The sequence below is a fragment of the Amblyomma mixtum genome, chromosome 6 (assembly GCF_055824585.1).
Source record: "Amblyomma mixtum isolate Tamu chromosome 6, ASM5582458v1, whole genome shotgun sequence".
Taxonomy (NCBI): Eukaryota; Metazoa; Arthropoda; class Arachnida; order Ixodida; family Ixodidae; genus Amblyomma; species Amblyomma mixtum.
The window spans coordinates 117,658,948-117,676,369 of NC_143017.1; the positions used below are offsets into that span (position 1 = coordinate 117,658,948).

The 17,422-nt window shown below is 48.7% G+C and overlaps 1 protein-coding gene across 7 annotated transcripts in view; it reads left to right on the plus strand.

Annotated features, from left to right (window-relative positions):
- Positions 1-16,902, plus strand: part of LOC149340165 (galactosylceramide sulfotransferase-like) — a 161,351-nt gene extending 144,449 nt beyond the window's left edge. For 5 of the 7 annotated variants that reach the window (XM_089548914.1, XM_089548913.1, XM_089548912.1 and 2 more), the window contains 4 exons: positions 10,850-10,977; positions 12,571-12,771; positions 13,355-13,790; positions 14,354-16,902. In XM_089548914.1, the coding sequence (XP_089405040.1) occupies positions 10,850-10,977; positions 12,571-12,771; positions 13,355-13,790; positions 14,354-14,911 (1,323 nt within the window). In that variant the 3' untranslated portion in view covers positions 14,912-16,902. The remainder of the gene's footprint in view (positions 1-10,849; positions 10,978-12,570; positions 12,772-13,354; positions 13,791-14,353) is intronic. The other 2 variants (XM_089548917.1, XM_089548919.1) reach the window with 1 other exon arrangement.
- The last annotated feature ends 520 nt before the right edge of the window (positions 16,903-17,422 follow it).

Genomic DNA, 17,422 nt, shown 5'->3' on the forward strand with positions numbered 1-17,422 from the left:
ACCTAGGAATCTTTAACGTGCACTGACATCGCGCAGCACACGGGCGCCTTTGTGTGTGTGTGTGTGTGTGTGTGTGTGTGTGTGTGTGTGTGTGTGTGTGTGTGCGTGTGCGTGTGCGTGTGCGTGTGCGTGTGCGCGTGTGTGTGTGTGTGTGTGTGTGCGCGTGTGTGTGTGCGTGTGTGTGCGCGCGCGTGCGTGTGTGTGTGTGCGCGTGTGTGTGTGTGTGTGTGTGCGCGCGTGCGTGCGCGCGTGTGCGTGCGCGCGTGTGTGTGCGCGTGTGCGTGTGTGTGTGCGCGCGCGGTTAGAGGAATTTCGCCGCCATCGAAATTCAACCGCCGCGGCCGGGATCGGACCGGAGCCGGGGTCAGGAGCCGAGCGCCACAACCACTGAGCCACCGCGGCGGGTAGTCTGTTAGAGGGAGGAAGGGAGGGGTGTCGTCCAAATTAAAGTGTAATATAAAGAAGTGATAGTCATACGCTGTTTTATAACAGTATTAAGATAATGTATGTCTTACCCAACGCTTCAACAGGAGCCCAGCTTTTCTCAAGAAAGCAATTCTTCAAAATGGCCCTAACTCCGACCTTAGCGTCACTTTCTTCCTGTCGACTTTATATTTCGTTATGATTCCTTATATGTTGTCGCGTAGGGGGCTTTCACATTTCCCGCGCTGCATAAGTTCGGAGTTTCCTAAACGAACGATGGAGACGCGACCTCCGGTTCTTGGGGAACTGAGGAATGCGGTAAGCACTGATCCAGAAGCGCAGAAAGCATTTCTTGCCCCTGGCGCATCCGCTGTTCATTAACGGAACGACGGGATCCGGGTACCCCGCATCGGTCTTCCCAATTAGCTTTAAGGGGGGACCCGATGCGATGCATCGCTCTCCCCCTCTTGGCCGCTTGCGACCGGTGGGAGCTCCTTCGTATGTCCGCCTTCGTAAACAGCCACATGTTCCATCTCAACCCAAGACCTTGTAAGCCTTCGGCAGAGCGTTACCAGCGAGTCGAGAACGGCGGGCTCTGATTTGCCAGTTCAAATCCAAGCTTGATGATTGGTCTCGATAAGCTGCTTTCTGGGTAATCAACGCAAGGGTTTCTAAAATGCTTCCGTGGGATTTCGAGCGTCGAGAGGAGATAAGCCACCGTGAGATGCTCCCAGCGACCTCTGCCTGCGTAGGTGTCGGGTGCCTTTCGGTATGACACTGTTTTGCTGTTTTATCTTATATCTGTTTTCACCATAGTGTATATAATATTTGATATTGCCTCCCGTTATTAAGCCAAGTTAACTCGGGTATTTTACCGCGATCTGCGCCAACTATATTATACAGAAGGGGCGACGCAAGGCAAGCGCAAACTTTCAACTAATTTCTATATCCACCGGTGCGTGCTTTTATGAACTACTGATCTGACAGAAGATGAGAAGGCAATGACGAAGTGGAGATAAAAAAACAAGAAAACGGGAGCGAAAAACAACTTTTTCAAGCATCGGAAAGACGTCACCTTTCCCTGCCTTTTAGTCGAAGATTTCCGCTTGTGTCTCGTGTCGTCTCTTCTGTAATATAATTAGCGCACCCTTATGCTGAGATGTATGGCCAACTGGCCCCCTTTAAAACTTTGCTACCTCGGGCAACTCGTCGACGCGAGCTCATACTGTTCTCCAATCTGGCGTGGCCGCGACTCCGTCACGAACATTCACTTCGATACGATATTGTTTCGCCGATTTAGACCGTGGTTTTTTTCGCCGCACCTCATGAATCCCGGTGCCGCCGCGGTGGACGCGATCTTCATTTCCTGCGCCATGTTTTCATTTCCCGCGGTTTCATTTCGGCCGACAGGGGGCTCGCGAGACGCAGGCAAATTACTGCTCGGCGGGCCGCCGCCGATTTTACGACGCAGAGGCGATGGCCTTGGCCTTCGTCTTATCGAACGGGGACCGAACAGCTTCCTTCCTTCCTTCTTTTTTCCTTGTCAGGCTGTTGTTGGTATAGTAGTGAAGCGCGCGCAGCTCGCTGTGGTTACGCCGCTATCGGGAACAGGCGGATGTCTGCGTTCTGTCGTGTTACCTCGCTGCGATATCTGCGCAGCTCGCCTTCCGAGTCAAGTTTCGCCCTAATTTCACCAGCGAGCAGCGCCACTCGGCGTTCGCGCTAACTTGACGTCTGTTTGTTCTTTTTCTACTCTCATCGTGGATCACGGATGTTCGCGTTGCCCTCACCCTTACAAAAATTTCTTTAGAAAGTTTGTAGGCTGTCTATAGACGTTTGTCTATTAAGTCTAAAGACTGGCTATAGACAAATCGTAGATAAGTCTATAGGCAATACAAATTCTGTAGACAGTTTGTAGACTTATGACCATACACTTTTACTAGACTTCTGACGTGAATAGGATGTGAATAGGCAAAATGAAATATCTATAGGAAGGCTATAAAGTCTATAAGAAACCTATAAACTGTCTATTGACCACTTTTATAAGGGCACACGCAGTCCTCAGGAATTCAGCAGTTGCGAAACTGCCGACGGAACTCGTGTATCTGAATCCGGCCCTCTGATTGGTCTAGAAACACCACAGGACGGTTACCACTGTGTAACGGGGCGTTCAGTGAGAGCTTTTGACGGTGGGAAATACAGTAGCGTTTATTCGTTATTATTTGTCTTCTTCTTGGACAAAGAGCGCGTGGCGTCGCTGCTCTGTCACACGTGACGTCACTGTAGTCGAGGACCACTCATCGTGGTGTGTTGGCATGGCGAGTTTCAGGTACGCCAATGTGACGCGGTGTTACGCCGCCAAAAGCTGTCGCTGTGACATCGACTGCTTCATCATATGCGGAATTCGGATGAACAGCTCAGCGCACGAAGAACAGTTGTAGGGGGCGCCCAAGTACTCGACTGGGCGAGCGATAAGTGATGGCTCTCCTCTGCTCACCTCCTGAAGCTGGCCACCGCGCAGTCTTTGGAGGAGGCGGTCCTGAATTTCCGTCGTTTTATGTCGACTATGTCCTTCACTCTTTGCACGATTTCGCGCTCGCTTTTTCAGGCGACCCTCAATATCAGTGGTCACTTTTCATTGCCTGTAAATGCGTGCCGATGCCGACGCGGATGAGTGGAATTTATCGATAAGAAAAGAAAAAAGCGGACGCTTGTAGTTTCGGACTCGCTTCACTAAAAACGAAAAAGCCTAGCCACACTGCACTTGCTACGAATGCGTGCCTTGTGGCGTACTGGGTATGCCACCAGCAGCTCCATTACAAAAATGAGCATTTTCTTTGTGTTAGCGGAGTGTTGATTTCTTCTAGAAACTACACAAGCACTACACTGGTCTGCCGCCGTCGCGAGGTTGTCGGCCTTGTCAACCATTCTCGGTTGCTGCTTGCTCGGGCCCACGTGGCCAGAAGTACAATCATAACACTCTACAGTTAGCTTTTTTTGTGTTCTAGAAGGAATTAGAGTTCAACTTAGAGAACACTGCTTTTGAACCTGTATAATTGTACGGTGCTTAGAGTAAATGTAGACGCCATAATAGTTTATATAGCTGATTCGTAGTTCATAACCCGCACCCATTCGGACACCCTAGAGGAGGAGTATATGAAGGTGAAGCTGGTCAGCAGCATGAATAGATATTCAGTCATTCCATGTTAGAGCAGTGTCCAAACTGTGCCCCTCTCTGTATATGTGAGTGTACTTTTAGGATTGTGCGTACACGCGTAATACCTATATGAATAAATATAAGCATAATCATGCTTATATTTATGGCTGCACCGTGCACGTTAACGCGGGGTTGCAGCAATGAAGTATGAACTGTTGCTGCGTGCGCTTATATAAGTGTATGCCCCCCCCCCCCCCCCCTCTACGCGCACACACACACACAAATAGCACGCATAGATGTGTTTTTCTTTTATGCGCAATCAACCAATTGATACTGAAATGGACAAAACATCAACAATAGTCAACAATGCGAAGCGTCACTATTCAACAATTTGGCAACAACACAACTTCTGTCGTTTTATTTCAGATTCGTTGATCGTGTTGGGGCAATAAACGAAACCGAAACAAAAAGGAAACAGCAATTTCTCGGAGGAAGCTTTCGTGGTTTCTTCCCTTGAAGGGACCAATAGCGGCACCAGCAGCATTGGGAGAAGCAACACTCACAGGCACAGAATGCCTGGTGCGCAGCTGGACGCGTATACAACTCGGCCATTACGTAGCCAAACAAGGCTGGCGAAGGGGTGCTTTGCCGTGCTTTGCGCAAATAGCTCCACCCTCCTCCACGCCTCGTCCCCGAATGCGCTTCGTCGCCGAATGAATTGCGTTGGAAGGGCCGCGCTAGAACGACCCCAATTTCCGCCCGTGAACAACATGCAGGGGAAAACGACCGGCATGCTAGGCTGCACCCCGCGGCTCTTCGTTGTTCTTTTTTCGTTGTTGTTGTTGTCTCCCCGCTCTAATGAGAAGGCCCAGAGCTGTGTTTTCCGCAGTATGGTAGTGGTTGTGGTGGTTTCGCCTTCCGCCTGTCTTCCGGTGCCCTACGTGCGTACAGATGTTTCACTCCTTTCGACTCCTCGCCAGATTTGTATTTTTCGGTCCGTTTTATCGTGAAATACAAGACAGCCGGCCGGCCGTTACATGGGGTTTAACGACTCTAGCTGCTTCCTAGTTCTACGCGAGTAGCTCCACCCCAAGTGGTGAAAAAAGGAAGTTGTTCCCGCTATGTGTTCCGGCGAGTTAATTGGTTCCCGCACCGTTCGCTTGCTGCGCAGACTTCACTTTATTTGTATGCTGTGTGAAATGTGTGAATAGAGCAGCCGATCTTTCTTCGTTTATTGACTCGCTTTCCCTGTGACCAGCTAGTGCGAGTCAGTGACTGACTGCCCTTTCTTCTCTATTGCTGTTGGAATAGCGACGCCCTGGGGCTCTCGTAAGCTATTGCAATGGCCGCTGCCTTTTAAGTGACATAAAACGCAAATGACCTTACTTTCGTTTCTTGAGAAGATAAAAGCTCCGATATGTTTTTTTTTTTTTCGGGTGTGGCCATGCCTTGCCCTTTTTGACCTTGAAGGCGGGAGCGCGTGGCACGCAGTACTAATAGCAGCCCGGCCTAATGGATCGTGACTTCGAAAAGGTTTACGAGTGCGGTGTGTGGGCGATTGGAAATAATCCCCCTTTTGCGTGCATTGCATCACCATGGCTCGGACGGCTTGCATGTTGTTACGCGCATTCCTCGGAGAGCGTGTCGCAAGTGTTCCGCACTACACTGGTGGTATCTTTGTTTAAAAGCTTTAAACTCGTGCGACTCTACAGGTGAGTTAAATTAATTTCTGTAATCGTTTCATTCGTGCCAACAGCGTTTTCAGGCACGGGAAACATGCAACTGGCGTGGATGTGTATCGGATGTGTTCTGTTAATGAGCCATATTTCCTTTTTTTTTTTCCTGTCTTTCCGTATATTGGGGGAGAATATACTATTTGCTTGGAGCCGTGCATAAATTTATAAACTATTCTGCGTCTCGCTACGCACCATATTTTATAACAAGAAAGGCTCTGACCGGCCTCTTAACGCACCATGAAATTAAGATGGAATAACAACGCGCAGGGCAAAGAAAAAGGCAAAGAGACATCAGTCATATGATTCCGTCGCTCACATATAGTTGGTAGGCTACGCTACGAGTTGTTTAAAACTCTTTCAAGGCCCTTAGTAACAGGCGAAGCGGGCTACGGGAGTAGTGAAGGAAGAAGTTACTGCGTTAATATAGGTGCGGGTTGTTTTGCCTAACCCAGACAGTAAAGAACGGAACTATTTGATTTTCACCTTTCGAAATTTCCTTTATTTTTCAGTGCAGCAACTACCACTGACAGAACGCATGCCGCCTTGCACAAGACGCCGGGGTTTCTACGAACACTGCGCTACGTGCGTCCGCGAAAACTTTCACTACAATCAAAACTGTATCAGCATTGTCACGTTTAGTTGCGCTTGGTGTTGTTTTAGTTTAATGGGCTTGAAAAGTGTAGTTTTTAATAGTAAGCCTGAATTAGTGCGTTGCGGCGCGTGGTAAAGGGCCTTGTCTCCGAGTCTTTTTTTTTTTTTCGCCGTTACTGAGTTTAAAATGGCCTCATTTTAAATAATTGCTCTCAAGTTGTCCCGTTCGATGGCGGCAGCAAGCCGCTGTCATTATTTGCATGCTATGATACGGATGCGCTTGCCACGAAAAGCAATAGGGATAGCTATGACCGACCGAAGAGCGTCATTAGTTTAGTAAAAAAAAAGTGCAAACAACCCGCCTTTTCGCTCGGTGAACGCATCGAGCCGTTGTTATCGAACCGGGAGCTTTCTCTGAAAAGCAAAAAAAAAAAAAAAACGCAACGCAGAGCATTAGCACCACTTAAAATAATAAGCTGTGCTGAGTGGAAGCTTGAGTTAGAAAGCACGAGTGTGCTGCTTGCAGAATTTTATTTTTTCGTTTTTTCTTTTCCCTTGCGAACAACGCAAACTGGTGACGGTCACAAGCCACGGGGCACGGGGCTCGCCACCCGCGCGGGCTGGCGAGTGTACTTCGTCCCCTGGACGCGCGTCGACCCATCGATTGTCAACGGACGGCTTGCTGCTCGCAGCAGCGTGACCGTGCCACTATCGCAGCAAACACTACAGCCGTCTACGCGCCTCGACAAGCCGACTGAGCCCCGGCTTCTCTGTTCGCCAGAGTTTGCCCGTCCGGGTCTTGTAACCGCCGGCCGATCGTACCGTTGAGTGAGCGGATGCTCGGTGCCGACGGAACAAGTCCTCCCGCTGTGCTGGGGGTCGTGCCTTTGATGGCTCCAAGAGCTCCGTGTAGGCGTACATTCGGCTGTTCGCGGAAGTATGCCTTCATTTTTCGAAACGAGCGACCGCTCTGGCCGAATCCATATTCGTTTTGGATACGTTATCGAAGTTTGTCGGTGGCAAGTGGTGCAGCAGGTTTCCTCCTTCTTTTGTCTTCCCTTTTTTTTTAAATAAAGTTAGTGCTACACTAGCTGAACACTAGAAACACAGAACAAAAAGGTTTGTTTTGTAATCGTTTCTGGTGCTCACATTTTTTAGCACTGACTACATCCAGTGTGTGCCGCCGCGGTGGCTCAGTGGTTATGGTGCTCGGCTGCTGACCCAAACGACGCAGGTTCGTTCCCGGCCGCGGCGGCTAGAATTTCTTTGGAGGAGAAATTCTAGAGGCCCATGTACTGTGCGATGTCAGTGCACGTTAAAGAACCCCAGGTGGTCGAAATTTCCGGAGCCCTTCACTACGGCGTCTCTCATAGCCTGAGTCGCTTTGGGACGTTAAAACCCAATAAACCAAATCAAACCTACATCCAGTGTGTGCATACGGAGTATATATAACTGACTTCTTACGACATTGGCTGTCGATTTTGGAGAGCACTAGCCTGAGACGCATAACACTGCATAGTATAGCACTGCAAAGTATGGTATGGTAGGTAGGGTAGGGTAGGATAGGATAGGTACGTATGGTATGGAAGGGTAGGGTAGGGTAGGGTATGGTGTGGTGGTGGTGTGTGGTGGTGGTGTGTGGTGTGGTGTGGTGTGGTATAGGTGCGTATAACGAAATGTCTGGCCACATCGTCGGCATCGCGCCTCGCCAGCGTCTATATGCGCCCGCGGGTCGCGATTATTGTAAATGTTCCTGCCTTGTTTGAAGTATAGGCGTGCTTGTTGCAACCTCTGTCTTTATGTTCTGCGTTGCTTCGGCCCTTAACCCTCCCCAGAGTAGCGAGACATTTGTGTCCCACTTGTTTAAACTGCCGGCGAACGAAAAACGGCGCTCCTAGGCATCATATTTTTTGCGTGCTGAATACTACGGAACTGTCGGACAAATAATTCAGTGTTTTTATATTTATTTCGCTAATAGGTCTCATTGGTGTTCTGTGTATTTTTTATTTTTTTTTTTCAAGAGCGAGTGTACAGTTCGACAAGACCCATCTTGGCGGGGAAAAAACAAATTGAAAAATCGTTGAGGTTTGGAAGCCGTTTCCATCAGTCAACTGCCTCATAATATTTCTTAAAGCAATTTTGAATTCTAATGCAATTTGTCTAGCCGCCACGATGGATCAGTGGTTGTGCTCGGATGCTGACCCGAAAGACGCGGGTTCGATCCCGGCCGCGGCGGTCTCATTTCGATGGAGGCGTAATGCTAGAGGCCCGTGTACTCGTGCGATGTCAGTGCACGTTAAAGAACCCCAGGTATTCGAAATTTCCGGAGTCATTCACTACGGTGTCCCTAATAGCCTGAGTCGTTTTTGGACATAACCCCCCCCCCCCCAAAAAAAAAAAAATAAAAAAATAAAAAAAAACATGAAAGTTGCCTTATGCGTCCAATTGAATGAGGCATGGATGCGTATCACATATGACGTTTTCTTACGATGGCAATGGTGCAGTTGTGTACCCTTTTTTTTTCTGCAAAACTAGCGGTCGAAATGGCTTGAAGTCATTCAATTCTTAGAAACAGCATTTTTGCCATTTGTATGCATGTAAGACATTCGCAGAGCTTGCGAATTGGTTAACTTAACTCTTATTTCGGTTAGGCAGCTGCCAGTTCATAAATATCTTGCTGATTCATTCACCTCTCAGGCTTCATGTCGCATTAATGGGTGAGGGGCTCTACTGAAGAAGTGGCTTCGGAGGAACTCGCACCTCATGACCGGCCCCCTGAGCGAGAATCTTTCCATGGCAAAACCAGTGGCCGTTATTCATCCCCTCTTCTTTTTCTCTCTCTTTCTCGCTCGCTCTTCTGCTCTCCCTCTTCCAAAAACCGCCTTCTCCAAGAGTTGAAAATATGCCTAAAAAGCAGGCCCTGTTTTTGTTTTTGTTTTTTTGTGTCGCAGGATTGGCAATGTTAATTTAGGTATGCTAGCCACCTTAGTTTAGGGGTGCCTTCGCCGCATTGAGGGTAATGTTGCAGGGAAGTATGCTTGCCGGTAACATGTCGGTAGCTTTCTTCGCGTGGCGGTGTGTTACTTGGATGGATGAGGGGCAAGTCTGCAGGCACTTAATTGTTCCTTGGATGAGACTTCGGGTAGTGTTTATTTTTTTTTGTGTCAAACATGCCGTAAACGAAAGCCTCGTTTTATCATTTTACTGTTCCAAAGGAATAGCAGGCACGAAAACACACATCCTAGCCGTTTAAATGCACAGACACCAAAAAGAAATATTCTCTTAACATGTGCCGTAAAAAAATGGCAGTTCTTATTTCTAAACGTCCCCTTAAAGGGGCTCTGAAAGGGGCTTTCATTAAAGGTTTGGTTTGGTTTGGTTTATGGGGTTTAACGTCCCATAGCGACTCAGGCTATGAGAGACGCCGTAGTGAAGGGCTCCGGAAATTTCGACCACCTAGGGTTCTTCAATAAAGGTGCGTTATGCCTGGGGTGTCAAATGACGCCGCTTCACAAATGTCCTCCAGCAAGATTTTTTTTTTTTTTTGCATTTGGTAGAAGCTGAGTTACCTTAGTCAAAATTTGAATTTGACTCTAACTCATCAGATGTGTGCGGGTCGTGTCGCAAAGACATCCGAATCGAGCTGCGCGCTTTATCGGCTTACTACGGCCCGTTTCATGTGCGTTGCACAACATTCTACGCGTTCTGCGCGTCCTTCTGCACAAATATATTCTCTTCCATCGAGCCTTGCCTTCGTAGAGAGTCGATGTGCCGTATCTCGCACTCCGCGCGAATAAACTGGCGTGGACTGCAGCATGACGCGCGGCGGGCCGGCATCTCGGGCGGCGGGAACATCTTTGGCGTGGGCGAAGCCTCGAAGCTGAGCGCGGGGGAATCGCATTTCGCCCGGGGCAGCCCCGCATGCGTTTGACCCGCAGCTTCGGCCGGGTTGTTCCGGCAAACGAGCCGCCTCACAACGCAGGTCACTCCTGCTTTCTGCTTGATTTGATTACGGCTACAACGGACTGTAGGGCTCTTCTTGGCCTGGTCCGTCTGCACAACAGCCTCGGGGTGCATTCTCACTACCCTCCCCTTCCCCCCTTCTCCCCCACGTTCCCTGCGCGCCTTGTTCGTTCCAAGTATTTCGGCGAAGAGCTCGAGCTCGACGCCGGTCGACGTCCTCCTTGCTAGGCTTATTTCGGGAGACCGCATCGGTAAGATGAGCCGGACATCTTATTGTCATGGACGCGGAACGTTTCTGCGGCCATGGGAAAGCTATCGCCCCGCCCCTGCCCTCGCGTGCTACGTGCGGACCGGGAGCCGCTATGAAACGTTAATCGCATCACTATGGGTCGGTTGCAGTAGGCACTGCGCGCTGATAAGCGTACTGCGGAGATAGTTACGACACAGCTGTGTACGGCCATCGTGGTTCGCTTTATTCTGCTCATTCCCGTCGTGTGCCTGAACAGAGACTTAGCTCCGGTTCCCGCCTTCCATGCATTGACTCCAAGCTTTAGCAGAAGGGTAATGTAGAGCATAGCGAGTGCCGATATCACGTGGTCATATAATAGAATCTGAAGGAGCTTCTGTCTCAATAACATTTCCGAAGGAAGCTTTCAAAGATCCGGCTTCGCCAGATCACGGACGGAGCGACCCGCCTGTTTCCAGCCTGTTATAAATGATTGGGCTCGGGAAATCATGCACAGATGTGCTACAACATATCGCAGCAAAGACGGCTTCTTCGCTCGGGGGCGTCGGCATTGGAAGCAGAATTGGTTGCGCTTGTTGCTCACCACCTTTACAAAATGCATCCTGTGGAGAGTGATGATGATGATGATGATGATGTTATCAGGCTTAATGACACATACCGACGGCGGGGGATTGGCCAGGGTGCATAGCGGAATCTGACCCTATATCCTCTTTCTCTTCTTTCGCCTTGCAGAACAGCCTGCGGAAATGGGACCTTCGCAAGTGGGCCGTGTTCGTGATCCTGCTGCTGATGCTCGTCTCCCTGCACATGTACGGCGTTCAGCAGTACAGCCTCGCCACAAGGGCGGTCTGGTACAAGAGGTCCGTGCCATGCTAAAGACAGAGACCCCGCTGTCCCCTGTCCTCACCCCGGCAATGTGGTGTGAACAGCATGAATTCGATGTACCTACTTGCCCTCTTTCAGAGGCTCGTACCGACTAGATTTGGCGTTGTGGTTCCAGATTTTCATTGGCTGGCGTGAGCTCTAACTGCGGTGCCGCTGTCTTGTGTCTGGGCCAGTGACCAATTCGCAAACGAATTGCCTTCACCATGAAAGTCTAAGGGCCGTAGTTAGCCACTAGAAATTGGCAAAAGTGAAACCTTTTCTTTACTCTCAGGGATGAGTTCATTCGGCTTCATCCACGCATTTGTTGCGTATAAATTACAGCGAATCGTAGCTCACGCATATAAGCTCTTTGGGGCTTTCTGATTTGCGAAGGATATGCGAAAGCATTTTCGATGTGTGTTGATGAGCGAGTGCACATTAACGAAAGCTCACCAATCACGAGAACGAGCGACACACAAGGAAAATCTCGATTCACTGGCGACAGGCCTTCTTGTTGCCTGTTTCGTTATTACTAAAACCGTGGTCTCTGTGTTGCATGCTGTTGGGACAATGCATGGCAAAGACTGCATGTGCAAGACTACCTTCTGGAATGTGATTGTTGCACCTTGTTCAGTGTACAGGATCGTCCACTTCTGAGGTGAACACATACACGCTACATGTTGGACACCTGCTAATTAACGAGCAGGCGCAGGCAGTGATTTCCACGCTTCTGGCAGCTGCGCAAAACTGTGGACATCACTCTCCTGAGATGTTCTGCAGAGCGGCAATTCATAATCATCACGTGCTCCTGTGTTCACATTAGAAGTGGACGGCCCTGCACCTGTTTTCCATCCGTGTAAACGTTGTGCATTGCGTTCATCGGTGTAGACATTGTTATTGAATTGTCTTCTGTTACCCTTCCTACTTTCATCCTTTGGCATTGGTATTCCACGCCACTAGCGAGGTTCCCACTCAATCAACTACACGAATATAATTAAACAATGTCATTGTGAGTCACTGCTCAAAGCGGTCTGTACAAAACTCCATCAGATAAGAAATATTTCCAAATGTCGCATAATGTACGAAGCGGCACATTGTGTTTGTCTGTGTTTGCATGTGCATGTTTTTGTAAACTGAAATTCAGGTCAGCGCTTTGATTACATGAAGGAAATGTGAGAACACCACAGAATACTCAATGCCTGTGATAGTCGTGCTAGCTCTACTGCTGCTTGATTAAATTGTTTAAATGAATTGATTGTGTAATTTATCAAACTGCCACAAGCGCACTGAATCTTCCAGTGTATTTATTCCATAACACTGCGCAGTTTCAGCTTAGTTTTAACGTAGTGTGGTGCACGTTCCTTTGGTCCTCATACGCGGGATCCCAACTGCGTCTGTGCAATTTCTGATCTGTGCCCATTCCTGGACTTTTTGGGTCATCTGCACACGCACACTTGGCCTCTTGTGGGAGCAAATAACGCTATGCTAGAACTCTGTAAAATAGTGCACGTGTATGAGACTGTCAATGTGGCATCTTGCACCTCGCTACAGCGGCAATGTTCCGCTGTGTCCGTGACGCCAATGTGCAGGTTCCTCACCAACCGGACCCGCTTCTCGAACGAGTGCCGCGGCTGCTGCCGGCCCGCGCTGAACGTGTTCCTGCTCAAGACACACAAGTGCGCCGGCTCCACAGTGCAGAACGTGCTCATGCGCTTTGGCGACAGACGCAACCTCTCATTTGGCCTGCCCCGGGAAGGAAACTATTTTGGCCACCCGAAGCCCTTCTCCATGTGAGTATATACTCACTCACTCTACGGCTGCTGGGGTGAGCTGCGAAACCGGAGGGTTGGAGTAGATCATGGGTCTGGCCCCCTCATGGTGCGGTTACCAGGTAGGGCGCGTGCACAGAAGTTTCAGAGAAGTCTCTGCTGCCTTTGCTGCATGTAACGAGGGCTCCCAACATGGGATCATACTATGCCAGAGCAAACGATCACAATGTTCTTTAATCGTTGCAATTATGAAACTCCTTATCAGCAACCGGGCACCAGGTCCTGGACCTACATCAGCAGCTCAAGGTAGCAACATGCAGATGGAAGGCTTAGACTTCAACACACAACAGTGCTGTTTTGTGTGTCTTTTTCTCTTTCTTGGTGTCTGTGTGTTTGTGCTGTTGAACCACCATTATGAATCAACACCAAATAGCTCAATCTGCAGTTCTTCTTCAACAGAACTTGTTTTGAGGAGACAAGCAGTGCTTCCTTCTGGTGGCTGAAACATCTTTGAGACAGGGTTCTCGATTCGTCCTAACTTTGCTAAATTATTCATCTAACACGCAAGAATATATCTGGTTTATCTTCCTGTCCGTGATTGCAGGTCCATGATCCCAGCGGACATGATTCCTCCGTGGGGCTTCAACATCTTCTGTCATCACGTGCGCTTCGGCAGCGATGACCTACGCCACCTGATGCCCCCGGACACGGTGTTCATCACCATCTTGCGGGACCCAGCGCACTTGTTTGAGTCGCTGTACCTGTACTACCACCTGGAGAACCACACGGGTATCTCGCTCGAGGCATTCCTCAAGAGCGACGCCAAGCAACGCTGGCTAGACTCTCATCGGTACGCGGCGCGGTTTGGCCGCAACCAGATGCTCTTCGATCTGGGGATGGACACTTCAGGTCAAACCAACAACTCCGAGGTGGACGCGTTTATTCAGCACATCGAAGAAAGCTTCCACTTGGTCCTCATCGCCGAACTTTTTGACGAGTCGCTCATCCTGCTCCGAGACTTGCTGTGCTGGGACACCCAGGTATGTTGGTCGCTGTGTGCTGCGCGTGGGTGCACTTGAGCTTGTAGATAAGAACATGTAGGCTGAACTGCCTTTTAAAAGCGATCAGTATCGACGGCAAGGGTTCTCTGGAGGGCGTAGATGTCGCTTATAAGCCTTTAGTCAGCAGCTGTAACGTCGGACAAGTTACTTATTCCATAAATGCAATAATTACGTAGTAAAACTGGAACTGATTTTGTACGAAAGAATTTATTGTTTTTGGAGCCTAAATATAGCTAGCGTGTCAAGAAGTCTCATTTTGAGGTGCCTGCTCTCACATTTTTTTTTTTTCCGTCTCCGAACTTCAGTTTTCAGAACATATTTTACACGGGTAATCATATGAACGCTCCGGCTTACGTGCTAATATTTTGTTGTTGTTGTTGTTGTTAGACGGACAACAGTTCCAGTGACCTCTATTTGCAAACGAAAGCTAGAGCACATTATTAAAGCTGCCTCAATCATAGATTCTTCCGTCCTCATTTCGATGCCTGATATGGGTAAACTGAAACTGGGCGTGCATTTCTGTTTTTTGGTGTGTCTTCCAGGATGTGGTGTACTTCGAGCACAACCAGCGCATGCAGAAAGCGGGTGCCAGTAGCGGCGGAGGCAGCGGGGACAAGGACTCCGCCAACTTGCGGCGACAGATGAAGCGGTACAACGCGGGCGATGTCCGCCTGTACTGGCATTTCCGGAAAAAAATGGAGCGCCTGATAGACGAGTACGGCCGCAAGCGAATGCGCCAGGAAGTGGATGGGCTGCAGCTGTGGAAGAGCCTGCTGTATGAGCACTGCGTCGAGAAGCTCGACTCCGGCCGTACTGTGGCCTATGAGACGCGCGAGTACAGCGACGATGTCTACAGCATCGTGCTGCGGTCGGGCGTGAACAACCGGCTTTGCCTGGACATGGCCCGCGCTGAGCTGCCTTACACCGAGAGGCTGCGCCGCAAGCAAAGGCTCCTGGCACGCAGCCACTGGTGGACGCTGCCGTGGTCCGCCGGTGCCCCGCCGCCGGAGGAGCCTGAAGTGGCCAGCACGCGAGGCCAGCTGCTCAGGAGGGCTGTCAGCTCCCGGCAGAGGGCGCGGCGGCGAATTTCCAAGGGCTGATCGGAGACAGCGGAGAGCCTGTCAAACGGCTCTGAAGAACAAAGACCAGTCGACACTGTCAGGAAACGGGCTTCCAGTCCCCTGGCCAAACGGCCAAAACCTGCCTGGAGTGCGAGTCTGGTATTCCACATTCAAGCAGAGACAAGGCGCTGCTCCAGTGCAGGCCGTGGCCAGGCCTTCTTTGGCCGAGTGTTCAAGTCAAGTATGGGGAAAGTAGTCGGTGACTGAAGAAGATAACCTGTGCGGCACCAATGGGCCACCAAAGCTGCAAAGCCCCATTTCGGAGACTGACCATATTAGGAACCTCTAAGCAAACGGCCGGGAAAGAGAAAGGTCAGAGATGTGCAGTCGTGCAGCATTCCATGAAATAGGAGCACCACAAGCATTCATGTGCTCTTGGATGAAATCTAGCAAGTGTTCTGTGAGCCTGGAGGCGTCTCTTCCTGCTCTGCATTTCAAACATTTTCACGTGTGCTGTGCCTGTGATAATCAGGGGATTTGAAAGCCTTCACATTGGCAGTCCGCCGTGATATAGCTCCACACTGAGGACGTTTCTGTTGCCGGCAAACGGCGTGAAAGGCATGGTCTGCTCATCAAGGACGCTGAACAGTTGTCTGTGTAGGATGTTCGTGTATCTTGCAATTTTTGAGGACCACATTGTTTAGGACATGTGTATTACTAGCATCTGTGTGTGTGCATGTGTGTGTGCGTGTGTGTGTGTGTGTGTGTGTGTGTGTGTGTGTGTGTGTGTGTGTGTGTGTGTGTGTGTGTGTGTGTGTGTGTGTAGCAATGTGAGGTATTCAGTGGTGTGGTGCTCAGGCATTACCCCACCATGGGCTGTCACTTAATTTGGGCTACGTTACAGTTTTAGTCAATCAGTCAGTCCTGGCATATCTGTGTTATGAATGTGGTCTCAAAGAGGTGCAGAAGTGTAAATGTGAAGAATACAGGAACTATAACTTGTTTTGTGCCACTCCGCAGCTGAATGTCATTGTGTAAGGCCACACCTTAGGTTCTGCGACTACCTTTTGAGGGATGTGTCTGCCGAACATCCTGGACCAAGGTACTGTTCACTGTCTGTAAGTAAGCTTGCGTTGTGTTGTGTGATGTGAGCCATTTTTGTTGCAGTATATCTAGATATAAAGTAGCTAGGAGTGTTCTCAGCGAGTATGACGTTGAGATGTAAAATTTATAGGTTTAAAAAGGACTATTGAACTCCATTTTTGTGGACAACATGAAGGAGCATGTTGTGCTTATGAACAGCTTTTTGTGGTCTTTATTTCATTCCTGTTTGAAATTATTACACAATTTGTATTACTAGGTTTTCAAGCTTTCAATTACTTGTTTATGTTATCAGTGTTCTAGTGTGTTTTGACTTTTAATGTCACTATTTGTTGCCATAATACTTATGACTTCTTCAGTCATGAAGCGACACCATGCTTAACGTTCTTCAGCCTTAATTGATGTCATGTTTCTTGGTCGCTTGGGAAATATCCACGTGGCAGCTTTTAAAAACCCAATTCGCTCTGTTTGGAGTGCCTGTTACTTGCTTTTTCAGCTTTGTTTTTAACTCAACTGCTTGTGAGTGAAACTTTAGAAAGAGTGCAACTGAACTGGGTCAATTATTTCAGTGCATATATTAAGTTTGAATTTCTCTGTTGACTTTCATCTGTGTGCTTGTCTTGATTGGCTCCTTTCATGAATCTTGTGTAAAAAACCCTGAAGACAAAGTCTCTTTATGCACCTTTTTTTTTTTTTTTCGATGTGATCTGTGCAAAGGTCTATGACAGCTTAAACAAAAACTTATCATGCTTTCTTGTGTAGGCCTTTTGATCTCAATTCGAGATGCTATGCTGTCACGAGTCCTTGAACTATATCAGGCTGACATTGATGAGCTGCTGTTCACTTTTCACAATTCCTGGTTCACTGCTTTCACAAGGAACCTTAGTTGCGTTGTCTGAAATAAAAGAATCGCTTCAAATGTCACCAAACCATTTAGTCCGTGGCAAACGTGATCACAGCAGTTCCCTTGCCTAACAGTCTAATTGGTGGTAGGACAGATTTTATCAAGCCTAGAATTTTCTTGGTCCATTGTACCAAATGCGGCATAGATTCTTTGTGTGTGTGTTTTGTACAGGAGTAGCCTTGCATGAAAACTCTCCACAGTAGCTCACTATGGTAGCACTATCGTTTCTCTAATGCCTTACCCATTTATGACAGAAGCAGTCAGACTGAGTGATGTCAATTAGTATCGTACATTTTCTTTGGTAGGTGCCACGTAATATTCCACAGATAATAGTAACAGAGTACTGTTATTCCAATGTCTTCTTACCGTACACACTCATGTAAAGGGCGCACTTTTTTTTTTCGTGATTTGGAAGGGGTGCGGCCCGTAACAAAGCGCATTTTTCCATAAATTTTTTTGCGGCGGCACTAATTTTGCGATGAATTATTGCTGGCCCATACAATCCTTCACAAACATAATGCATTACAGTTCTGGAGCCTCGCCTG